The 27963-nt window shown below is 34.8% G+C and overlaps 1 protein-coding gene across 3 annotated transcripts in view; it reads left to right on the top strand.

Moving 5' to 3' along the window:
- The window catches only part of LOC124427551 (nephrin-like), a 283707-nt gene that overhangs the window by 121076 nt on the left and 134668 nt on the right, over window positions 1–27963 (top strand). Inside the window, exon 2 of one of the 3 annotated variants that reach the window (XM_046970582.1) lies at window positions 11037–11979. The exons of 1 other annotated variant lie outside the window; for it this stretch is intronic. In XM_046970582.1, coding sequence (XP_046826538.1) covers window positions 11960–11979 — 20 coding nt within the window. In that variant the 5' untranslated portion in view covers window positions 11037–11959. Of the gene's footprint in view, window positions 1–11036; window positions 12034–27963 lie in introns of all 3 variants that reach the window. One more of the 3 variants, XM_046970581.1, reaches the window with a different exon arrangement.

The raw sequence follows: 27963 nt of genomic DNA, 5'->3' as shown, positions 1-27963 counted from the left end.
CTCCGATGAAGATTCACGTGGGATGCGTTATTCGAAAATAAACAAGAAATATTTTATGCCACTGACAGTGCCGATATATCTAAAAAGGGCCAAGTCCACCTCTGTAAATGTCTCCTCGTCTATCTCCATTTAAATTGCGTTGCTTGGTAATAGTTAACTTTAAAAATAGTACCTCTATATTACTCGCTTGAAGCACTCTGAAATGTCCTGGGATAGTCCCAACACTCACTCTTTTTCCATCTTCCTCCATCTTTCTCTCTCTTTTTCTCTTTCCCTTTTAACTTTCTTTCACTATTTTATCCAGACCAGCTAACAGTCTTCTTTTAATACAAAGCTACGAGAAGCAATGAACGCATTGTTTGCACCGCAATAAGAGGAAACTTATTGCTGGCTAACTAATAACGAACGATTCCCATGCGAGTAGTCTTTATTTTCTCCAGAAAAGTGAACTTCGGTAATCTCACTCTCCCTCTCTCCCTCTCTCTCTCTCTCTCTCTCTCTCTCACCCTTCTTCTATTTCTTCCTTCTGTGCCCTCTTTCAACCCTCTCGTTTCTCTCCCCTTTTCGACATGTCGACGATACAAGAGTTACAAACAGCGAGCAACAGCCGTGGAAAAGTTTTATCAGAATCAGAAGAAGAGAGGGAGGTTTTAGAAAAGCGGTTAAAAGTGCTACACGTCTAGCATTACGCATCGGATTGGATTCACTCGGAAATTTAAAGAGGAATACGTAGTTTCTCTCACGGTCTGTAAACGATTACGATGCTTGGAAAACTGCTTCCGTAGATACGGCTTCTAGGAACTCTACGGAGAAAGTAAGATACGATAGAAGCCGATGCAAACCCTTCGACTCTCGTTTACCTTGCGTGGAAGATAAGAGTCCGGAATCGATCGATTCAACTTGCGGAAATAAATAAGAACTTACCTTCCTATCGCTTTATCTGACAGCAAGTTATACAATTTTCCGTGTGTTTTCAGGATAAAACCAACATAAATTGCAATAAAAGTATCATATAGATACAATGGACAATAAAAAAAATGACCAATTCCCAATGGGATCCGTACTTATTCTTATAATTTGATATTTGAGAGTTTTACCAAATTTTAGACTAGATATCTGTATATATATATATATATATATATATATATATATATATATATATGTAGATATTTATAACAAAAAAGCCAAGTTTTGAGTCGATACGCTTTGTAATTGTGTTATCGATTTATACGATATACGTTATTTCAACTGAATACGTGCTCGAGAAAAGCAATCCTGTAAAGCCACGAATCGACGGTTAACTTTTTATTTCCTGTCGATGAAAACTGTATTTTTATTTTTGATCGTCAGAATATAGCCGATACCGATGAAACGAGCGAAAACATGTTTAACGACGGTTCGTAAATCAGTAAAGCGAAACGTTAAAGTGCATGGTTCGCAAATAACAAAAAGGAAAAGTCTTAAAATCCATTGCATATGAAACTCCATCATGGAGAACTACAAACTATGATGATCTCTAAATGGTAGTACTTATATATATGTGTGTACTCATATAATATGTGCCTTATATCAAGTATAGAACGCTCTTGAAGTTTATGGTAGCAAAGTAAATTTATAGTTGCTCGCTACTGGAAATTTTCGTGCTTGAACAAACACAAGTTGAGCGATCCTTCTCAGAGTTAATTTCATCTCGAAGCACCTTCGTGATCTTTCGTTAGTGACCACCAACGAACGTATTGACTTCTGGTACTAATAACGAATGATTCCTATTGGAATCCTCGATCTTTACGCTCGTAATTCGATATTTACGAAGCACCCTGGTAAATTCGATACACGCTCTCCTTCAACACTGTCGTCGTTCCGAGAATGGCTTCTAATGCTGCGATACGAGCAGTCCTTTGTCAAAAAGCACTCACCATCGACGCTTACTCGATTTCGATCGCCATTTCGATCACCGCTTTCATTCGATTCTTTTTTCGACCTTTACTACATTTACGATACTTTGATCGTTACAAAGAAATTGTATTTAAGTCGTTCTACCAAATGATCTCGCTTTACTAAAGTTTTCTATTAAACATACATCTCGTACCATTAGCCGATTAATCGATTCTACCTTTCGACTTTTCGATCTTTTCTCCCTTTCCCTTCAACTTTTCCTCCATCATCGAAACCACTTACGTTACTTTCGTTCAATGTAGATATTACCGTTTGAAAACTTTCAAAACTTCTTAATCGAGTCTGTTAATGCGTTCAAAAATTCATAAAAGATATCACTTCCGTTATAGTTTGTTACTTCCGTAAGTAGACATTTGGAGAATTTACGATGTAATATCGATAGTGTTACTACAAGAAGTAACCACGTAATGGAAGATGAAAGAAGAACGGTAGGAAGAGGAATAGATAGTACAGGAAGAATGGACAATTACGTATTCAGGGAATCGAATGAATCGCACACGAGCGAGGAGTTATAGGTCCGAACAGAATGTGCGATACAGGTGCGAATAGAAAGCCATTTCATTTTGGTTACATTTTCTATTGGTCTGGACGACGAAAAAAGTCAATAGAAAAAGGAGATCGGCTTGAAAAATAAACGATTCTATGTGAACGAAATTAAATGAGCACGAGGAACGTTTCTATAACGTAGAAAGACTTGCTTTTGGTGCGTGAGGAAGAAATATGGCTCTCGCGTGCTCACGATAAGCGTCTTGGAACAAATGAATAAGGAGAGAAGCGCTGAGTGCTTAATACGCGAGACCTTTCCATTCCAAGATTTTTCCAAGGGAACCGTGTGTACGTCTTGAATATAACTTCATTGAATCTAACAAGAGAACATTCAGACTTATAAATGTAGGTTACTTAACGAAAGAGATCTGAAATGAAGGAGAACATTAAATAATAAATGTACGTATGTATATATTCTGTATAATAATAGTATTACAAGTTTCTCGACAATGTGTATTCTTTCAATAGTATTTATAAAAGTTCAACATTTTGATATCATCCAATTGAGTTAAAACTATTATATGATTGATAGAACTTAAAAAAGTTGGAAACGTTGAAAACAAAAGTTTATAGTTTTACTATTACCTTTTTATGTTTATTTCTCGTATGTTTGCTTTTAGTTTTTTCCTTACAGTCATTCATTCACACACCGTAACATTATTTTTGCAACAGAAATTTTAATCAAAATTGTCGTCAGAAATAAATATAAAAATATATATTATCTTACGACAGATTGTAATAATTTGTCAAAAAAAAAAAAAAGAAAAAAAAGAAAAAAAACAAATAAATTATATATAGATTTGTAATAACATAAGAGGTGTATTGTCATTAAAAAATAATTTCGTTTAGCAACGTCAAATATGCAATACAATTCGGAGAAAATAAGATAGAGATTTTCATGTTTATTGAATATGCGAATATCTGTGAGAAAAAATAAGCAAAATTGAATTAACCTAGAAATAATAACATAGAAAAAATGATAATAATAATAGAAGCTTTCCTATAAAACTCGATAATTGTCTAAATGGCAAAAAATTCTCATATCTGCGATATCTTCTACTATCGGATTGTTCGTAATTGTTTTTGACTCTCTTAATCCTCGTTGATCTTGTTCACCTACCACTTTCATAGAATTTCTTTCAAAAGCCATCTTACTAACTCGTACCTCCTTGCCCCTCCCGCCCCCGAGTTCCACCGTACAGTTTTATTACAAGATATTCCGAGCACCGGTCACAGCGATTAAAGTCCAACAAAGATTTTTACTCTTTGATAATCCATATCGGCTATCCGTCGCTCTTTATTTTTCCTTTTTTTTTCTTTTTTCTTTTTTTTTCTTTTTTTTTTTGAACTCTTTGCTTACACCTTTTCGTTCCATAAACTAAATCTCCATGGATTGCAACGTGATGGCTTATATCGAGCGTCTGCAAAGTTTACGAAGCCCATCATTCGTCGTTGCTCGCGAAGAACGCCAAGAAGACGATTATTCGCGAAGATAAAATTTAACGGTTTACTACAAGACGGTATTTTACATTTTATAACGGCCAACTTTTCGATAGCCCAGCATCGCGAAACGTCGCGGACTCGTTTTACCTCTTTTGAGTTAGACTTTATATCATCTTTTTTTTTTCTTTTTTTTTTTTTTTCTTTTCCTTTACCCACGATCTTTATCGAGTGTTACATAGTTACTAAAAAATAACGAAGGATACTTTTTTCCTTTAACAATATTAAATCGTGTATGCGACTTTTTCATCTGTTCCATTCATCGTAAAATAAAGTGAAAAGAACATCGTGACTAGCCTTACAAACTTTTATGAAAAATTTCTTACCCCCAATCGCGATGCCATTCTTTTTCTTTTTCTTTTTTTTTTTTTTTTTTTTTTTTTGATTTTTCCTTTTTTTTATTTCGGTCACGCGATAACGACGAGATGGAAAACTTTTGGAAATAAAACTTAAGAGGGAATTTTTGACGGTGCGTATAATATCGTCGAAGCGATTCATTTATCCCCGAACGATGTCGCGCTACTTCGTGAGCTATTTTGAAGCACAGATAAAAGCACGATCTCGGTTATGAAAATGTAACCCTCCAAATTCTTCAAAAAAAAAAAAAAAAAAAAAAAATCTTATTTCATGTCATCCGTCGTGCAATCTATCGTCGTAAATTGTATCAAGGAAAATAAGGAATTATTTATGTGTCTATTCTTAATCCTTCATTTTCCATATCGTTTTTCATTCTTTTCTCGGCTATTTTAACTCTTCATGTTTTTGTCTCCAAAAACGAGAAAAGTTGAAAAGATTTCGATGCAGTATGCATCCACTTGGTTTCCTTATTCATTTTCGTCCATATTCGTGAACCTTACAATGCGATGTTCTTCCTGACTCACTTCCCTTTCTGCCCTCTTTCAATTCTTCGTCGTCATGAAAACGACTTTGCTGGACGTTCCATTGGAAACGTTTCTCGATCGACAATCATTTTCTTTTTGATACCCGCGCGATCACATGCTATCGAGCTACCGATGTGGAATTGAATTAACCGTGAAATTTTTCTCGTAACATTGAAAGAACCGAAAGATCGAACGAATACCACTCCAACAAGAGGAACATTTTTGAAAGGTGGAGAATGACCGATCGTACGGAAGGTATCGGTTATTATGCAATGCGCACTGTAAAGGGCGTTTTCTCGAGAAACGAGACCATGAAAAACGTTTTATCCTCGGTTTGCTGTACCGAGAAATTGAGGAGAAAAGAAAGAGAACTCCTTTTGGTTCGCTTAACGCTTTATTTATTCGAGCAAAGAAATAAAATTTCTCTCTCTCTCTCTCTTTCTCTCTCTCTCCCTTTCTCTTTCTCCCTTTGGGACCATCCGATCATTGAGACCAATCTGAAAAGCTAACGCTCACATAATCGCATCTATCTCGAAAGATTCATATTCTTTACACTTCTTCACCTGTTCGAGTTGTAACTTCGTTAGTCCAATTAGTGGCGTCACTCTTTTTCGTTCGAACAAATTGGAAGAAAAGTTTCGAGTGGACTATCTAAGGCTGTTAGGGAGAGACTTCACCCTTTTCTTTGGACGTAGCGACGCGCCAAGACGAAAAGGAGAACGAGGGAAAAGAAAAGGAAATATCTGGCTCGTCGTTTGAAACGTTTCATTGTGCATTATCTCGTTAGGACGAACCATTGGACAGAATCTAAACGGATCGGCCCCTCCGATGAGCGTGTTTAGACGAAAGCTACGTGGAGAATGGGCTTGCGGTGGCAGAGGTGGCAGCAGTAGCAACGACAAAAACGAAGTTCTATTCAAGACGCATCGTCCCCTCGGTCCTCATTCTCCTCATTCGGTCCCGACGGCGGTCGGGCCAGCCGACAGTCGTGAACCCTTCACAAGAGCGACCTCGAAGGCACTTTCTTTGATCTTAACCTCATCGAGGCAGGCCTCTTTTCAAGCGTTTCACCCGGCCGCCTCGTAATAGGTACCCTCCGCGAAAAACCGACCCACCAAGAGAATAATCATCCGGAAATCGTCGTACCGCTTTGGAAGGGAAAACCTCGAGAGCGTCTTCGAGCTTTACCCTCCTTGCCTTTTTCTTCCTTTCTTCTTCTTCTTCTGTTTCCTTTTTTCTTCTTCTTCTTCTTCTTCTTCTTCTTCTTCTTCTTCTACTACTACTACTTTTTCCTCTTCTTTTGCTTCTTTCTTCCATTTCTCTTATACCAACCTTTCTTTCCCTTTCCCGGGTTCCCTATTTCTTCTTTTTCTTTTTCTTTTTTTTTTCTCGACGATGTCCTCAAGATCGTCCTCGAGAGAAGTATTCGAGCTGCGAGAGGGTCGAGATTGCACAGCCCTTTTCTTCTTCCTTCTATTCCTCTACAATTTCTACCGTGTCTTTCGCTAGTCGTTTCCAACGTCGTGAAACCAACGTCGGAGAGCTCAGCGCCAATGGAAATTATTATCAAACAAGTAACGAGTATAATTTACGGGATATAAGATGGAACAAACGCTCTGATTTTCAGGTCTACGAATTTTTATGGGAAAGAAATGAGGAGAAAAGAAAAATATAGTAAAAGAAAATTGTCAAGGAAAAACGATAAAAAAAAAAGAAGTTTCGTGGATTTTCCACTCGGCACCTCTTGCCGTCGACGACTGCGAAAGTTAATTTCATTGAATCGAATTAAGGATGTTGTTTCTACGAATACACAATTACGAGAGGAAAATAAAAAAGAAAAAGAGAGAGAGAGAGAGAGAGAGAGAGAAAAAAAAGATAGAACGAATCTACGCGAAAAAGTGAATTTCATGTAATTTGCAGTTGTATTATTTTGCGCGCAAATGTTTTTCACTTCTAATTTTTTTCCATCGCTGTCGTCAAATTTCAAACATTTCGAAATATAGTCAGATGTTTTCTTTCCGGCTTATCTTCTGTGGATACACTATATCGTCCTAACTTTCATTGCTATTCCTTGAATATCGTCGGTGTTTCAATTGTCATATATGTTCTAGAAAACAAATGTTAATGTAATTTGATATTTCTATTTTCCGAGCTACAGTACTATTCTTTACGTTTCTTATAAACGTTACGCTCGGAGTTCACGCGGAATTCAAAGTAGTGCGCGTGCATGCGTAGAAATATGAATCAGTATCTTGAGTCTATAGGTAGTATCTCGAAGGTGACGCGTTTCTTCCTTCTATCAAGACTCCCTTTGTTTCGTGAGACAACCTTACTTCGTAACTTACCTCAATATCCTTGGAAATATTTTCCAAAGTTTATAGCTAACAAATAGATCTTGCGCGTCGAAACAACGATGTGGGTGAGAACGCATAACGCATAAATTTCCATGAGCGATAGTAAAAATAGTACGTAATAAAAGTAAGAGAAAATGTACTATCGAAAATAATAATAATAATAATAATAATAATAATAATAATAATAATAATAATAATAATAATAATAAGACAAAACAGAAAGAAAGAAAAACGGACAAATCTCCTTTATATATCTCTGAGTTTCAATACAAATTGGAAAGGAAGAAGAATCGCACCAGCACTCGTTCGTGACTAAGCTAATCCTCAAAAGAGCGACGAACTCTAAACATCCATCGAAGAGGGAGAGTTAGAGTGCATCGATCGTTGACCGATTTAAAAAGTCGTTTGTTCCGCGGCGTAAGCCTGTAATCCCATTAGTCGATCGAACGGGTCGCCCGAACGGACTGTCCGTACGTACCTACGGAGTATGTAAAAACTAGAGGGGATCGGTCGTTCTTCGCACGACTCTCGATCCCCTATGGGAAAATAGAAAAATTCAAGTGAAGGACAATGGCCGAACATCAGGAGGATATAATTTTCGTACGCGTGCGCTCCTCTTTTCCCTCGTTGGATTTACTTCCGGATCTCAGTCGTTCTCGTTGGTTCGTTCGATCCTAGAGCTGAAAAGCAGCCATCGTCGATAGATTTATGAGACCCGTATAGATTCCAATATAAAAGTATCATATAGATGCTGTCGAATGGCTTGTCGTCCGCTACTCTTCAGAAAAGAGCTCTGCAGCTGCGCCCGTAGAAAAAGGAACGGAAATGGTTGAAGCGAGTGAAAAAGCGAACGAGCGGTATGACGGACGAGCGTACGCGTTGATAGTGATCTAACCGTTTTCGACGCATCGCCCTTCTCTCGCGAATCTCCACCCTTCCAAAGTAGTAGGAAGGCGCGAATGAAGGGAAGAAAAAAAAACGAGAGCGACGTCGTGCGTTCGACGGTGACCAATAGCAAGTCCTACGAGCCAGGAACTTTACCGATCTCCCATTCGTAACTGTCGCTCCTGAAACGACCATCCACTGATGCTTCAAATAATATATACCCGTTTTTTGCGCCCCGTTTTTTCTTTCCCGATGACGACAACCACTACGCTTCGACGATAATTCGACATCGATTCGACTGAATGCTTCGGAACAAGTATCTCGAGACTTGGTCCATTAAACTCACGTCAGCCATATAAAAGATAAAAAGAATAGAAATTTGTTTATTGTAATCGAATATCTATTCCTAATATACTCATTTCACTTATTATATGCTAATATATCGATTAATTCGAGAAACAAATGTTATATCTATTATTAAGTGTTTATGCGAATCTATTAGATTATAAGTTCTCTTAATGTAAAGGAATTATATTTCGAGGATGAAAATTCTCTCAGAACAAAGGCGTAAAATGCAATATTATTACAGATATCAATTCCGTGATATTGAGACTAAAAACATTATAGGATGAAAAAGGATATTTCTACTTTTTTCTCATGGTAGCATTGATCGTTGTCGAACAATCACATATTTCCTTTTTGTTCCATCTATCTGTTCGTTTCAATTGCACAAATGATTTGAAAATGGAATGTTTACTTTCGCTACTAACTACTTCTGAAAGCACTGAATAATTTTTCAAATTTTCTATAGACCTATCTCGTTCTATACATATACCCTCACATATTATAGTTTTATGTGTTTGCGTATTCGTGAATGCACCCTACAAAATTCGTCCTACATTCTTACAAAATAATTCAAAACTATTTACAATTTATATAATAACTATAATAAGATTGTTCAATGATTTTGAAGTTTATTCATGTCAAAAAGAAAAAAAGTACGACTTAAAAATACGACTGACCCTTTTCAGTAGTGAATACTGATAAAATTAAAGTTCTTCAATAACTTTTCAAAAATCTTCATTTTTGATCGGTAAAAATTACTTAATGTATCTTACGTGATATGGATTATTACGAGTAATGGAAATATCTCAACGATCACGAGCACGTTCGCCCCCTTTCGTTCGGACAAGAATTCACAAGTATTTGAAATTATATTTATGACTTCAATGAATCGACACGATTAAGTACGATAAAGGTCGATTTCTCTCCACCTTCCTCTCTCTCTCTCTCTCTCTCTCTCTATCTCTCTCCCACTCTTTAGCTTTCTCTGGATCTGACCCTCTGTGGGTCATTTCGACGGGTTTAATCGACAAATACACATACGCGCGTAACAATATATACGTACATGAAACGCATACCCAGTCGGACTCAGCCTTGTTCCCGAGGCAAGTTCGTGGCGTTTATGCAAATTCGAGCATGTGCTCGCGGGAAGTTCCTAATTCAATTCGGTTTTGCGTACACGCCGGGTACTTAACCGTCCTCTCTGCTTCGCGAAATTTGCCTCGTCGCATCCATCTCTAGGCCGTCCCGTGCAATCGTGTTACGTCGACGTACCATTTACCCATTTTCTATCCTTCCCCTCTCGTCACTCTTAGTTGTTTCACGTTTCCGACTAACCATCCCTCTCCCCTCTCTCTCTATCTTCCACTTCTCTTTTTTCCATTTACATTCATCCAAATACAATGACAAAGGTACGAAGATATAGTTACCAATAATTGAATTACTTCATTCAAATAAATTATATTCGTTATATTGCTACACCATATTCGATATATACGATAATAGTATATATTTAAATACAAAAATTCATAGAAAGGTAAATACTGAAAAACGTTTTACGTATATTCTTTTTATGGTTTTTAAAGAATAGATAATACAAAATCTCCAAGCGATAACCTTCGTTAATCTAGCATGTTAAGGGTGATTTAAAAATACTGATTGCGTTTACGGATGGATTATCAATAGCCCTCCAATAAGAAGCAACAAGCTCCGTTCTATAAATGACCTTCTTCATGGCACGACCCAATGACATTTCAAAAGTTTATTTTGTACCACACTGGACAATCATCTTATAAATATTAACAAATATTTCTTTTCTTTTTCCTTGTTTGAAAGTATTCTCAAGGAAGGCTCTGAGAAAAAACTGGTTCAATATACGTAACATCCAAGATGAAATTTCAGGATGGTTTATGACGCTTAATCGATAATATCGTCTGGTACGAAAGTGACGTTCTTTTGATGCGACGAAGACTGATAAATATGCATTGCTCAAGCAAAGTATATATCTATAACTAAAATCAGCTTTAAAAATGCAAGAGATTTATAATGTCCATGAATGACCGCACGATCTTTCTCCTTTCACATCGTTCGCCGATTGTCTTTGTCAATCCCTCAATTTTCATTATAAAACTTCTCGCTATAAATTTCCAATGGTGTATCTATATTTTCTCTTTCTATTTCTCTCTCTCTCTCTCTCTCTCTCTCTCTCTTTCTTTCTCTCTTTCTTATTCTATCTCTTCATGTGAAACGTTCCACTATACTATCCCTCGAATTTTGGTCGGATTCCAAGGAAATTCTGATTATTCGTTAAAACATGAATACATTGAAACGACGATTAAGCGAAATATTAATTTATTAAATGCGTTGAAAGATAAAACGTACGACATAAAATGAGTGAATAATGGAAAGAAAAATTGAATGTTTCTATTGTAAAGAAAAAAAAAAAAAGAAGAAAAAGAAAAAGGAGAAATTAACAAAGATATAACACAATAATTCGTTTTTCTTTTTTTCCAAAAAATGACATAACATTTTGACTAAGAAACGAAATAATATGTTTTTATCGTCTTCTTAGCAACACCGAGAAATTGATCTGGGAAAGCGAATGGTAAAGGAAAAGGAAAGAGGAAAGTTCAGAGACGAGAAACGGAGCCATCGATGGATATTGGAAACGATCGAAGAGGTGCGGCAAGCGGGGTTAAAGCGATAAAAGCTAAAAGAGCCGCATGGAACTGGCAAACGTTTCCCATTCCCACAAGAATCTTCTTTTCTTTCACTGTCCATTTTCAACTTGTCTTCTCGCACCTTTTAATGTAATCTTTGCTAATAATGGAATCTTCAGTTTGACCATTTAACATGAATTTAATAATAAAATGTGCTTACCACAGCATCGTCTTTCTTATGATTGATATTACTACTTAACGAGATTCAAGTCGACTCGGATAACCGTTTTTCCTCGGAATCGGAGGCGGAGGGAGAGAGCGAGAGTGAGAATTCTATTAAATACAAATGTCGTTAATTAATGGGAAGAACAGAACCGTTGCAGGGAAATTGCATCGGAGCGCGATCTCTACCGCTTGATTCGACGTTTAATTACTTGATTAATTACCACTCGACGCAGTCGTCAATTTACGATGGCTGAACGCTCGTAAAGGGTCTATCACTGTTTTTTCCTTTCTTCTCTTTTCCTCTGTCTCTCATTCTCTTGCTCTATCTCTTTTTCTCTTTCTCTCTCTCTCTTTCCCTCTCTCTCTCTCTCTCTCTCTCTCTCTCTCTCAGATTTTTTGTTTTTTTTTCTCGATCGACGATCCGATGAATGGTCATCGAAATGGAACTCTCGACGCGCGTCCCAGATTGTTGCCGATCGTCGGTGCGAGGCTCGTTGGCAAGAGTCGCGTCCGTGGGGTGGTCACGCATTAGTAATTGCCAATTTCCACCGTTCCACCAAACCGACGTAAACTGCCGCCTCTGTCGGCGTCGCCACTGCCGATCCTCTGTATGCTGCATCGAGGGAATAGGTAGGCCAGACATTATGGTCGAATGATACAAACACGCCAAGAGCTTCAGCCGAGGTAACATCGATGAATTCAATTTCTCCCTCATTATTCGAGCTGGATGAAGAGCGATAATTCGATCATTTCTACGATCGGTTTATCCGACGATTTCGTTTCCTTCGATTTCTCCTTTCAAAAAGGTGATATTCCCTTTTTTCAAAACTAATAAAATCGATTTAATTTCTTTTTTCTATTTTCTTTCTTCCTTTTTTTTCTTTTTTTTTTTTTTTTTTATTTCTTTTTTTCGTTTTAAAAATGATAGAACTGGAATACTTTTTCACGTCCGTCTCATATTTCACTTTGAAAGTTGAAATGACGATCGGCGGTTGAAAAACGTTATTTGAAATATCGTACAATTTGATCTTTACAAAGTTGATATCCGTACTTTACAGTGAACCTATCAGTTTATTCTGTCATTTGATCATTTCGCTCGATAGATCGCCTCAATATTATCGATCATTTGCAGATATAAATTTCGAATCACAATGAACGATCAACCGCGATTTAACGCTCGTCGTCTGTCACAAAATATTATATACTTCCGTTAACGAGCGGTCATTTTCGCGGTTACGAAATAATGAATCGCGTTATATAGAACGTACGTGGACGGTCGATCGTCGTTTACAGCATTTCCCACTGTTTACGCAGCGGCGGCTCTAATCTCGAATCCCGATCGACAAATGGATTCTCGTAATTCTCAAACCGATTTACGGCATTCCGATTAACCCGCTCCAAACGCCTCTCTTCTGTAGGAAGCTCGATTTCCATTGTTGTTTGATAGCATAGAAATCTTCATGAATCGGACTGCTTTGTTTAAGCGAAAAAAAAAAAGGTTGAAAGAAATTTCCACTCGTTCCTGCTTTTATGATCTTTGAAATACCGATATATTCCGTAATTCTATTTAACGTTTCATCATATTAATTGTCGAATATTTATATCCTCGCCACACCTAACAAACATATAACAAACATATTTGCTCACAGCATATAAATTTGAAAAAAAATATTAATCTCATACACATTCGTTTGGATAAATGAAATACATTCTAAATATGCGTAATAATGAAAAAGCGTTATAAGAAAAATCCATAGACGTGCCTAAAATCGGATTTCAATTTTTCAAATCTATATACGGTATTCATTTGGCGAATTAACTGACTTCTCGAAAGCACATCGGCGAAAGCGAATAACAAAAGGAAAAGAAAACAAAAAAAAAAAAAAGAAGAAGAAAAATCACGCGGGAGTGGAAAGCTAAGCCGAGCTCTTTCATTTATTAATCTGGCATCATCGTGTGGCTTGTATCGTTCACCATTGGATATTGAATCGTCTTTGCACTGAAACAACCGTGGCGAAGCCCCATCTGATTCGGAAATTCATCGACGAGACAGACGTGTATAGGGAATTTTGGAGTGGCTCGATTCGATGGTACGTACGCATACATCCGTCGAGGATGGACGTGCCAACATCGACGACGCTCCTAACACCGAAAAAAGGTTCTAGGGATGGAGTTAGCGGGGAGGGATTACTGGTGGCATTTGGCTCTGGTTCTTTCTTGGCATTTCGCGAACGTCGAGTGTGCCAGGAAGGTTGGGAAGAGGAACGCATCGACTAAAATCTCCCCGATATTGTGGCGCTGCGCCGACAGGAGAATGGTCTAGCATTGGGGTGCACGCGAAAGCGTATATCCTGCAAAATTATCGCGAATAGGCGTGGAATACTTTCCTTTCGACACAATGGAACCTAGTGTGTTACATTCATACAGCTCGACGGACTTTCCCGTCTCGTTGGCTTGCCACTTTGCTAATTGCAAAAAACTAGTCCGGCCCGGTTTCGGTTAAGCAATCCCCTTTCTATCTTCGAACGGACTTTCCCGAAATATGGCACTCTCTATGCCGAATATCTAGAACGAAACGTCGTTGAACGGGATTCATAGGAACGCGCCAAATCGTACGAAGTGTTGATTTCGTTCCTACCAGACGTATTAAATGAAAGAATACGAATCATCCTATTCGAAATGATGTTTTCCCAAAGGAGCCGTTATTTTTCAACATCTTCCTTTCGAATGTACTCACTAGTAGGAATACTTTTCTTTTCTCATTGATTTGGTTCTTCTAATGTCTTTTGATAAATAATCTCTTGAATCACGTAATTTATCTTGTAACATTCGATACTCGTAATGATCGTGATCATTTATTTATAGGAAATTAATAGTGCAAAATAATCAAAATGGACGTTATTTATAGGTATACGTCAATAAGACGTTATTTTTTCTTATGACTATAATATCAATTTCATTCGAATGAAACAGCATTATCACGACAAATTTCACAGAATTTGGTGAGTTTGAATAACTGGTTAATGGCCACGTCGTTGGATGGAGATGGAATAAGAAGAGTTTTGAAGGACGAAATGACGATATAGGATCGTACGGGGAGTATTCCGCAATGCTATGGCGGCCAACAAAGGGAAAACCCTTTTTCACTAATGAGCTACGAAACGCGGCAACGTCATAGAAATACTTTGAAAGGCGAGCTGCGCCGTCCGCTCTTTTGTTGCAACCCTCCTTCCCTCGCGCACCATCGCCATCAACACCGCTATCACCACCACCACCACCACCTCTACGCGTACTATCTTCTTCTTTACCCACCCATCTTTTTTTCCCTCTTTCTATCTCATCTCTTCTTCTTCAGTCGCGTTCTTCTTTCGAACGATTTCATTGGAACTCCTCCGTCTAGCACTGTTCGAGGTAAAAGATTTCTTTGGGAATTATTTATCTTTGATATGTTTAAAGATTGTTTACCTTCAAGTTGTTACGCTGTCTTATCAAAAAGTTAAAAAAAAAAGAAATAATAAGAAGGAACTACGGCGCAAAACATACAAAGAAGATAAATTGTTTTCATTCGTATAGAAAAATATTAATGGATGATGAAATCTTCATCACAATAAACATATTATATATTTGTATCTTAATCGTTATAAAGTTAAAAGCGGAAGTTTAAGTATCGATATTTTAATTTTCCGTATTGCTTTAACTTTACTACCGTCAATTTAAGTCTAATAGTATTACTTGAATAAAAGCGACTATTTTATTGAAGACAAAATGAGTGTATCGAAGGAACCGAAGGGTTGGCATAAGGATTGACCCAGCACTTAGTGAAATTTATCGTAAAAAAGAGTCCCTCGAGAGCTCGCAGCTTTCAGACTCTCTTCTCGAGTCCTTCGCATGGAACGATTCGCCAATACTAATTCTCGAATGAAAAAGGATGAATCGGAGAATCGTTTCGCATTTTAAAAGAGAGAGAGAGAGAGAGAGAGAGAGAGAATGAGATCGAAGTCCTCGCAACTCACCTGATTTAAGAAGAACTTTTCTTAAGAAACTCCAGTTTTTTCTTTCGAATTACATGACATCTTTCTTATTTTTCTCCAAGGATCATCTTTCTATCCATTTTAAGAGCTAAAATCTAAATAATAATAGACCGTAACACTTAATCATAACTATTTAATCATTCTATTAATAATTTTTAACATTAACATTTTATATTTTTAATCAAATCAAATTTATTTTTATATTGATGATTTTTCACGAAATCGCAGAAACGGAAAATATAATTTCGATAAGTGTAGGATAGATTGAAAATGTTACAGTAAAAAGTATATATATATATATATATATATATAAAGACAGAAGTCGGTCGGTCGGGTTACGTTTTGGAATGAAATCGATATACCGTGGCTCTGATCCAGATGTGCCAATGACCGAAGATAACTCGTAATCATATCGGTTTTTTTTTGCGTGCTTATCTGATTTTATTCTCAGATAATCTTTGATTAATACGTTCATACGATTTAATATTACGTTTAATTTATCAACTGTAAATTTAACATTCACACTTGATAAATTTATCACGATGTCAATGTTATCGTCATAAATAAAATGATTAAATCTAATACGATTATTTATTTAGAATTAGAACATTTATATGAGAACATTCTTTCTCATATATTTCAACACTTTATAAACTTTATATCGATCATTGATTCGTATGATATATATATATATATATATAATGCTTATTCTCTCTAGATAGAAAACAAGGGGAAATGAAACAAACGGAGATCAAAAAAATCGAGTCAACTTTCCAAATTTTTAAATGGTACAAGCGTACGAGTAAAAAAGCCTGTTCTTTTGAAACCATACTGATCAATGATTTAAAACCAGCGCATATATATATATATATATATATATATATATATATATATATATATATACACAAAAAGTGAAAAAATGAAGAAAACGAAAAATTCGATGATGCGAATCAGGTTCAACGATCCTGTAACAATTCTGAATCGACGATGAGGTTGCCGAATTTCGTGATTTCAGAGTGCACGTCCACGAGACTACATCATGAATATGTAAAGCGTTTGTACGGCGGCACGTTGGTGTACCCTCAGAATTCTCCCTACTCTTTCTCTCTCTCTCTCTCTCTCTTTCTCTCCATCTTTATTCCTCTACCTACCCCTCTCTTTATCTATGTCTCTGCATAACCCCTTTTCGTCTCCGTACCTTAAACTTTTCATCATCGCTGAACGCTCTACATATATTATATCGTCTTACGTAAATACATAACTAAGATAAAAATAATAATAACGATCAACCTTGAGAAACTCTTTCTCATCATTGCATTTTCCTTCGATGTGAAGATACTTTTAAAAATATATAAAAAGATATTTTCTAAAACACTTTGTTAGAATATTTTAATATTACGATTTAAAATATATTATTCTAAATCTTATACCTCATTTTCTTTCAAATGCATATATTTATTTAGAGTGCATTTAAATATGGAAAATAAATGTAAAATCTATAGACTATAAAGTTTTCTAATAGAAAATAAAAGAATGAGTGAAAAAGTATAAAAAAAGAAAAACATATTTATTCATATAATATTTATAATACATCACATATATTATAATGAAGATAAACTATACTTAGATATTTTATTAAATAATATTTGTGTGTAAAATCTTTACAATCTAAATTTTATTGATGAAATAATTTTAAAAATGAAATAATCTTCAAAAAATCTGATCAGCTGATCTTCTTAAGTCATTCATGATACTTAAGTATTTATATTATATATTTTTGTACTTTTGCGTAATCATTATAAATAATATTTTTTATCTTTCTCCAATTAATATTTAAAAACAATAAGTTTAAAAAACCCATTGATTCGAATCGAGTGAATGAAATTTCAATCTTTCGATCTTCAATTCATAGATTTACATTCGGATTAAAATTTGTGCATTTTTGAAAATCTTGAAATGATTACGTACGTGACCCTGAATGAATGGAGTTTACTCGAATGACTTGGATTTGCGTAAATTCGGAATTACGTTTATCGAAAAGGGTAGAAAAAATTCACACATTATATCCGTATAATGTTATTTGTATACATTAAATAAATTCATAATTTATGATTTTTACAATATTATAGTATTTCTTTATTACAAACAGTTATTGCAACATAGAGAAAGAAGTTAAAAAAAAAAGAAGAGCACGACAAGCTAATATCAACCTTGTTGCAATTAAATGAAATTTATTCAATGAAAAATATTTTCCCCGTATTAAAAAAGTTTTATTTAAAGTCGATTGGAGGATTTCACAAATAGACCTTCTTTCGACAGAAAAACGACGAAATGAAAGTGTATTTTCGAAGTGGCGTCCATTACGTTCCAACGTTGTCTGCCGAAGGATAAACTACCTTTTCCCTTAGCTCGAGGACTATATATAATACCCGGATCTCAGCACATTTGGTTCCTGGTGAAAGTTGCGACATAAATTTATCCTCCGCAGCTCGTAAGCTCAAAATCCAAACTTTTCCGACATCTCCCACACTAGCAACTTCTTTTTCAGTTTTACTTTTGTCTATTTTTATTCCTCATTTTACTTCGGCTCGTTTGCACACGCATGCTTTCAAAAAAGCTTTCTTACTCATTTCTTTTTCCTTTTTACGAAAGACAAAAGTCTTTCACCGAAAGAAAGAGACGTCATTTCTCGAACGCAAATTTTGAATGACCAAAAAAGACTTTCACAATCTTTCATTTATTACTTTTCTTTCTACAAAAAAAAACATATGGCCTTTCTTCATCGATTTATTATTTTCGAGTTAAATAAAAACGAATAACATATAAGTATGTATATACTGAAGATAAATTCGTTGATTTTTTTATTATATTAAAAAAAAACATTATAATTCTTTGTACAAATACATTTTATACATTATTCTTATTAACTTTTTATATCGAGTATGAAATATTCGTGAAATTTGAAAATGTCGATGGCGAGAAACTATCGATCAAGAAAACTATCTTGAGAAATCTTAAGATCATTTTAGATTCTGATAAGCCCAAATACGGACTTTTCTCATAAATTTATACAACGTAAAAGAAAATGACGTCACAAAGTTTCCATAAAATTTGAATTAACACAAGTTTCAATTTATTAAACATATCTATAATTTTATTAAATTGGGGTTCAACTTAATGCATTACTTACACGGTTCGATAGATATTACCAATTTCATCCTTACTTTTGTCCGTTCCTTAGGTTCCATTATGAAAGATAACTCAAGTACACAATTGAAATCTAATTGTTGCGAAGAGCATCTTTATGCTTGTCACGAAGAGAAACATTCTTCACATCGAGACATAGGGCGTACATACTATACGTTGTTACTGTGAAAGCCGAAAACATAACTTTATTAGTGTACTCGCTGTTGCGTTAGTTAGTCTTAATAAGGTACTATCAAAGGGCCACTCCAATCCTTTAACAAAGGATGAAAGCATATTCGGAAGTTGTTGAACTACATACGTATAGCGCAAAACTTGAAACTGACAGTGTCGAGGGCCATCGATTAAACTCGCAAGACAAATGTAAATGTTTCTTTACGATTGAGACAGAAGAGAATGCGCTTACAATGAATTTACAGTTTCTTGAATGAACATATGACCTTTTGACCTTACTCCATTAACGTTACGTGGCTTGAAACTGAACAACGTGTCTCCTTCTGTCCGTTCATTTTGCACCTATCAATTAACAGACGATGAAAGGGCCGCTTCGTCGTCGATTCTATCGCTTCGGTGATAACAGCGATCAATTTATCGATTGATTCTCAGTATTCTCTTATATTAAGTTCTTTATAATTGTTTATTAACTTACATATAAATATGTAATTTTTTAGAATTTTGATTCTTAATAGTTTATTCTTCCAAAAAAAAATATTTTCCTGGGTAATTTACTTTCGGATATGACTATATTAAGTTAGTTATATAAAACATCATAAAGTGGAACAGTAAAATACTCTTGATAATCTTAAATATATTCATTTTTTTCAGTATAGGTACAATTATTCTCCTCTGCCATATTGTACTTTGTTCTACAAATTTTCATATAAATTTATTCTTTTTCTTATAAAAATAAAATCCTATGTTACTTTTTGCTATCGATTATTATCACTAATTACTTTCGATATTACTTACATATTGCATATATATAATGGTTTACGACTACCATTTGTATTATTAAAGATAATAATTCTGTTTAGATAAGAGAGAACACTCGAATCTTGCGAATATTGTTTATCGTAATCTCAACGTAAAGCAAAAGGATGAAAGTTTTTTACGGTAATGTAAAAGTCAAATGCATAAAATAAAAAGTAAATAGATACGTATCATTTTTCAAATATGGAACCGTCGAAAACGTATACGTTTCTATTTTAAAAATGCGTACACTTATTATTTTTCTTTTGTAAAAGGTTTCAAGGCATTCGAAAAAATATGTGCTCGTAAAGCGGACAGTTCACGAGTCGAGTTTATGTCCCGTACGTCCTACGAAAGTAAAAAACGTATGTCGAGCATTAAAATCGCTTTTGTTTGTAGCTACGTTAGCGCGAAATAGACCGAATGGACTGTCGAAGAAAGAAGTACGCATTGTCCGGAGTGTTTGTTGTTAACAAAGAGTTTTTCTTCATGAAGTACATTTTCTTCAAAAAAAAAACAAAAAAAAAAAAAGAACAAAAAAAAAATTACCAGCAACGTAAAATTGAAACAATAATAACGGAACTATCCAAATTAATTTCCTTTTCTGTTGGTAATTAACGTACATTAAATATTATATAGAATAACAAATAAATTACGATAAATCGTAAAAAATATTTTCTCTCGTATATATCGTTCATTTTTCGAAAGGGAAATCCTTATAAAAAAAATTAAAAAAATAACAAAATAAAAAAATAAAAAAATAAAAAAATAAAAAAAGAATAAAAAAAATAAAAAATAAAAAAAGAAATAAAAAAAGAAATAAAATAAATAAAAACGAAAAAATAGTGGAGCTCGTGCAAAGAGGCCCACCGTTATCGTAGTCGGAGGATGTATTCCTATTTCCTGTATCGAAACAGCTTGAAATATTCATGAGCTCTGACCCGAGTATCGTTTACCTCTAGTCGGATTGCGAAATTTTAAACCGCTCCACGCTGGAGTCTCTGTTACCTCCCTCCGGCTATTCTCGATGGTAGGTGGTCGTGGTGGAGACGGCGGCTTTATCCTTCCCATCCTCCTGCGATGTCCTTCAACCCCGGTGGAATACCAACTTCCCATCAGTGACCAGAGGCACTCGGCACCATTCCAACGCGTGCGTAAGTGCACGTTACACCAGGAATCCGGTTTATGCGATGCGTGTGTTACTACGTTACACGCTGTCATGACGAAGATCCTTCCCTTTCTGTCTTTCTCTCTCCCTTTCTCTTTCTCTTTCTCTTTCTCTCTCTCTCTCTCTCTCTCTCTTTCTCTCTCTCTTTCTCTTTCTCTCTCTATGTTACTCTCTACATATGGTAAACTACCATGTCTACACGTAGGAAGCTGCTCTTCGACAGATTCCGTCCGCAGAGCGATATGTATTCAGCCTCATTTTGCATCTATCGAAAGCTCGAGGTCACGTAATTCCGAGATTTACTATTGAATTTCATTACAGACCGATATTCGATCGAATTTGCCACCTACGACGATCTTCGTTCGCTGGATAATAGCATTGGAACGTATGTGAGGTAGGCAACATGCAAATTTAAACTGAACGGTAATTGAAGAGACAATAAAAAAGATTAATAGCTATAGTTATCCATATCGATGTATACGACATGCAATTAAATTAAAGAAATAATAAACTTTTTTATATCAAGATTTACTTTTGTCTAGAAAATTTATTTCCTATTATATAGCTACGAGCCTTATCTCATAAGAGTTCATTATGCTTAAAATTATATGAAAAGAAATTTCTCTTTGTCTCCCTTTATCACTCTTTCTATTGCAAAAAAAAAAAGAAGAAAAGAAAGAAAAAAAAAACCTACTAACGTTTTCATATACATAGTTTTTCTCTATCCGTTCGGTAACGTCGTACGCGTACTTTGATCATCATGGCAACGGTAATTTCGTTTAATGTAATATTTAACAAGCATCGACTTCACTCCATTCTGTCTTTACACAATACTGCTGTTATTGTCCGTATGTCATTCGACGAACTGTACGTTCAACTTTGTCATATTTCATCTAACATTGCATGGACATAATGAAATATTTTCGTTATAACCATATCTATCATTTATACTTTATTCATAAATAAAAAAGAATACGACAAATGGACAAAGATAAAACAGAAAAGAAGATCTGCCATAATCGAAAAAGATCGAATCGATAATATATATTTATTATATTTATTAGATTTCAAAAAAAAAAGATTTCGATAAGATCATCATAAATCGAGATGCGCATAGCGTCTCAAAATATAACACAATGAAAGAAACTCGAAAAATTAGAAAGTAAAGATGAAAACTGACGGTCGTGCAGTCGACATGTACGTGTACGGGTATGAAAAGCAAACGGATAAAGAGAAAGAAGAACAGTAGGACCGGAAGAAAAACGTGAAATAGAAGGGAAACAAAACGATGATGAACGAGCGCGAGGTAGGACAGTTCCAAGTCGCAAAAACGTGGAAGAAACGGATGGAAGAAACGAATGTCCGAAACGAGTGGCACGAGGCGAGCGTGATGTAAACCCGTCCGCCTGAATAATTGAGACGAGGTTGTATGGTACATTAAATGTGAACGAATGTACATACATACCTACATAGTATCTACAAGTCCGGTCCATGCATATTGTCTATCGGCTTTCCTCTGGAAAACGACAGAAAGAGTAAAACGTGAAGTATGTGAGTGTATATATATATATATATATATATATATATATATATATATATGCATATCGAATAAAAAGTAATATATTTATTTTATCAGGGCAATACTCTTTCTCCTTTTCTCCCTTTCTCTCTTTCTCCTTCTCTCTTTGCTAGTACATAAACTATTGTATAGTCCATTTATAAATTTAAAATAATCTTAAGATCTTATATCAAACTATACATATATCAATTAAGGTTCAAGTATATTCAGCAACAGACATCAATGAATAAAACAAAAAGAAGATACAAAAAAAGAGAAAATAAAAAAGAGAAAGAATGAGTAAAACAAGATTATCCTTGTCGTTGTCATCATCGTTGTATGCATAGAAATCGCCATAATACATAATGTACCTATAAGCGATCAATATTATTTTTCCGCGAGTACTATATCACATAGGAAATTACAAGACCGCTTCAATAAGTAATAAATAACGCCATGAACAAAGTGGCGGTAGGTGCGGGAGGTAAGTCTGCCAACGTGTAATGCAAGCTACTCCCTCTCCCTTTCTCTCTCTCTCTCTCTCTCTCTCTCTCTCTCTCTCTCTCTGGATCCCTCTCTCTCTCTGGATCCCTCTCTCTCTCTCTCTCTCTCTGGATCCCTCTCTCTCTCTTTCCTTCCTTCTCGCACTCCTTCCACTTCTTGTTTCGCCTACCTTCTCACACTTATCCCACAACTTCCTTCTCCTACTACGTATACCTCTTTCGCTTCTCCTTGTGTTCTCTCTTGTATTGTTAGCACGATGATACATTGGATTCACCAACGTTCGCGAAACAGTCCTCCGAGATAGTGATACTCGCGTGCATAAGCGTACACGCACACGTTCTCGTGGGACACACGAAAGCGAAGAGAAAGGAGAATAGAATAAGAGAGAGAGAGAGAGAGAGAGAGAGAAAGAGAAAGAGAGACTTAGAGAGAGAAAGGGTAGAATGGAGAACCGTCCTTCTCAACGGAGTCTTTCACGCTCTTGAATTTTCCTCCAGAGGCAAAAGCTCAATCTTTGTCCTTCGTCCTCTACTACGTCCTGTCTACTCTCTTCTATCCACCTCCAGCTTGCTCCTTCATATCCCTTTCTTTCTTCTTCAGTACGCTTTCATCCCCACTCTTATCTCTCTAACATTTTCGTCGGCTTTCACCGTCGAGCGTCGGAGCACGGAGTAGCTTAATAAAATTTCGACTGTGCTGCCGAGTAATCGAAGCGGAGCTAACGTAGCATGCAAATAACATTAGGGATTATGATCGTGAGCAAATTCGTTATAATATGGCGACGTGGTGAAGGAGGAAGAGCGTCGATTATCTTTCGCGATTTAATGCCTCGGTGCCTTCACGAATTCCGCTTTCTTTGGACTGAACGAAAAAGGACGAGAAAAGAGAGGCAGAAAATCGAAGGTAGTTTATCGCGGAGTTTAAATTTTATCCCGGTGATTTATCGCGAAAATTCAGACGAGCACTACCACCGTGATTCAACTTTGTACTTCCACATCGTTCTTGTTTTCCACGGTAAGCAAGTGAATATAACCAGCTAGCAAGAGGATACTATCCGAGAATATCCGAAGACTGCTAGGTCCCGCTTTCGTGCCTTGCAAAATCTCCTCCCCTCCTTTCTCATTCTCTCTCTCTCTCTCTCTCTCTCTCTCTTTCTTTCTCTTTTTCGACAAGCTCCGTTCAGCATAACCTACCGTGAGCTATTTTCCTCTTTTCTTTTCTCCACCTTCATCCTTTGAAAACTTTTCTACTCGTCGTTCTCGAAACTTTCAAATCACTGCCCCTGTACCTGAAGCTCTTTAAAAATTCACCCTTCGCGGCCGAGAAGGATCGCGCTTCGTAAACCCGCGTGCTAGGAGAAATCGATGATGAAACGAAAGAAATGAAAGAATCGGCGGAAAGAGTGAAATGGAAATCGAAGGCCGACTTCGTAATTTGTAATTGAAATAGTGGGGTTATCACTTAAAGTAAAATCGCCTCGATATGGACAGACTGATAGGAAGTCTCAATTATAAAAGTAATTAATATTTCTTTGAAAAAAATTGAACGAGATGAAATGTAATATGGAACTGACCGAAGAACGAATAAGGTTTAATTGTTTTGACGAATCGTGAAAACTTTTTCCAACGAATATTATCGATTAAATCCCTTTTAGAATATTTTGGTAATTAGTATACGTCCGTAAGAAAAAGGTTAACTAAAATTTATCGAAATGTATATCGATATATTTTTAATTCTATTTAATTATTAAAAAGGTCGTATAATAGTATAAAAATATTTAGAATATTGTGATTAAAGAAAATTCAAATATATATATATTCTATTTATAAGAATCTATTAAATTTTAGATATAAATAATTTTAATGATTAAATTCACAAATGTTATAAATTTTAAGAAATTATTGAATTCAATTAATCTTTTGAATAACTCATTATACATCAATCATTCCCTTTGAATTTATTCATAAGATAATAAAGCATTGGGTTGAACATTGCATAGGAAAGTTATTTATGCTCTCATTGAAAATCGGATCACTAAATAGTTCTGCCCAATAATTTTTTCGATAAGAATATACGTACTGTTCGATACAAGCGCGACGATTTCGAAGACCTCTTTGAAGAAATAAATTCGTTCATTCATGGAATTCACGAATGAAATCGTTAGTACTACTTGTGAAAATTTTAAATTGTCGCTATAGACAACGAATCTCGATATTATCGACAAGAATGATTCACGATATCGGCCAAGCACGAAATGAGTCTGGAAATAGTTCCCGTTCGATATAGGACGATCTCGATCGATTATCTATAAGCTTGGTTGGCTTTAACTTTCGAAAAAATGTCTTCCTATCACATCCCCATGTCTCTGTTGTCTTTCTCATTTGTCTTTGTATTCATTCGTTTTTCTCTTATATTTTTCCTCCATTTTTTTTATATTTTTTATACATACACATGGTTTCTCTCTACCTCCCTCCCTCCCTTTCTCTCTCTCCCTCTCTTATAATTGTTCCTATTCTTCCTTTAAACAGTTGCTTGGATTTCGATGATTCATGTTATTTATTTGAAATTTAGATCTCGAATGAATAATATTTTATTAGATTTAATTTTCTCATCTTGAGAAAATTCCTATCAGTAAATTATCTTTTATACAAAAGAAAATTCATTAAAAGTATTATTGACATGTACAAGAAACATTTAGCCTTACAAGGAATAAAAAGTTTTAAGAAAATCGAGATTTAAAAATCAAAACAAAATCGTTTTCAAAAGCTGTTTTAAAGTACTGTGGCTTTATCGGACTTTCAGAGCTATGCATAATTCGATTCTCGATTCAATTTGGTTCTCTGATTACGAACAATCCCTATAGCCACTTTTTCAACTTCATATGCTTCAATGATAAAGAACATTTAAATAAACTCAAAAACATATGACATTTAAGTGACATCGATATCAAAATTCCCTGTTCTTTTTTTTTTGTTTAATTTACGACCTTATGAAGCTTATCGAGATTTCGTTTTTAAACGATCATTACGAACTCCGAAATTTTTTATTAATTCAAATCGACTTTTTTTCAATATATTGATTTCGCTTTGTGTTTTTTCCGTGTTTCACATGGTTAAAACTTTTGCATTGGCATTAAAAGTACTTTAACTCGCTTTTACGAATCTAAAGTTGTAAAAGTATGATTTTGAAAAGAGCTCTGTATAAAGTCAAAAAACAAATCGTTTAGTAGATGCAACGAAAGCATAGAGAAAGATCCGTTCTATTCCCATCTTGTTTTTAAACGGTAATACGAAAACAAGTTTCGATAATTAATGCACCATTAGAACAAACATTTCATTATTCAATAAAAAAAGAAAATAGTGGATAGAGAAAAAAAGATCTATTATACAAAATTAAGAAAATGATAAATAATTCAATGTGCTTGAGAGCTATAAATTTGTTACACTTTAAACTTTCTTTCTTTATATAGAAATTTTATAACAATATTATTTGATTATCATCAGTAAATATAAGAATAGTAAAAAATATCACTTTAGTATTGTTTTTATAGTAAACAAATTAATTACTTAAATATTTGATTATTATTGTCCGTAAAATTTAAGAAGATTATTATTATAATTTATAATAAGCGATAATATATAAAGCATGGATGAAAATTATCAAATATATAGAAATCATGTAAGGAATTCATTGTAGAAAGTAGAATTTGAATTAGTAAGAATCAGATGCAGAAACAGGCGCGACAGTACGACAGTGATAAAGCCGGCATTTAGTCAAACGAAAGGTTCTGGGATGGTCAGTGAATTGCCAAAGAGTCAGAGTCTAGTTTAAAGGGGAAATCGATCGCGCTTCTATCCAACGAACCAGTCGACGAACCACCCGACGAACCTCCCGACGAACCATCCGACGGACATCCCAATGGCGGATTTCACTGTCCTTTGGTTCGAGCGTAATGACGCCTGAAGCGGAGTTTAATCGTGGATTAAGTAGGATGGCTATTCGAATCGGTATTTCGATTCAACGAAAAAAAGGTAGGCGGTAAAGTAGATAGAATCGAAGTAAAGGTGTCATCACTATTTCTTTTTTTCTTTTCCTCTTCTTTTTTTTTCTTCTTTTTTTAAGAAACCACTGACATGATCTATTTCGCAAGCTCAAAGAGAAAATCGATCAAATTCGAAAGAGAATTTGTCAAGTCCTTTCGGTATACCTAGATATATCAACTTTTTATGAATACAAATGGAATACGTGTATCTGTAACATGATATCCGCTCTAGTATAGCGACTACTTTATTTCATTCGAATATGGAAGCTTTGAAGTGGCAGTGTCATGACTTTTGGGCAGAAAGAAAAAATACACTCTTCATATTTCTTTCTAACAAAGTTGTATGTATTTATAAGATTGAATTTTTCTTTGTCTGATAGAATATACTTCGAAGATTAAATTGAAAATTGTTTTTATTAAAAATTTTTTTTTGTTGAAAAATACAGAAGAAACAGCCATTAGCATAGATGTACATGAAAATGTTATATACTTATTATAATCTCTATGGTAATCAACTAATATAACAAAAATAATATCCTTAAGGTATAAGAGTAATATATATATATATGTATATATAAGTTCATCTCGAGGTGGATTTTTGAAATTTTCTTTCTATTAAAAATGATGAAATATTACATTGTTTAAATATTATCTTTCGCTTGTAATAACAACGACGTCAAATAAATTTAATCACTGAATAAAAATCTTTACAACGAATTTATATTTTTCAATTTGAGTAAACGAATTTCGTTAAAAAAAAAAAAAAAAAAAAAAAAAAAAAAAAAATCATTGCACTTTAGCGAAAGTAAATTTAAAATCAGTAATTATATTTTTTATGGAATTTAACGCTAGATATATCAAGTATGTTTAAACGTTACTTCAGAACGTTGACATTCGTATTAATTTAACATTTAATCAAGAATTCTCTTTTGCATCAACGCCGACATTATATATATATATATACAATTTTTAATTATTTAATTGTTACATCACACATAGCTTCATAAGTGAGAGACATCTTTAGTTAGTTCTCGATTTTAAATAAAATATAACATGTAATGTTTACTATACAAAAACATTGAAACCAAATAAAAGCCATTTTATCGAAAAATCATATTTTAAATTCTGAATAAAGAAA

Source organism: Vespa crabro, chromosome 10 (genome assembly GCF_910589235.1).
Source record: "Vespa crabro chromosome 10, iyVesCrab1.2, whole genome shotgun sequence".
NCBI classification, from domain to species: domain Eukaryota; kingdom Metazoa; phylum Arthropoda; class Insecta; order Hymenoptera; family Vespidae; genus Vespa; species Vespa crabro.
Note: the sequence above shows the minus strand (reverse complement) of the source record. Positions and strands in the feature narration are given on the sequence as shown.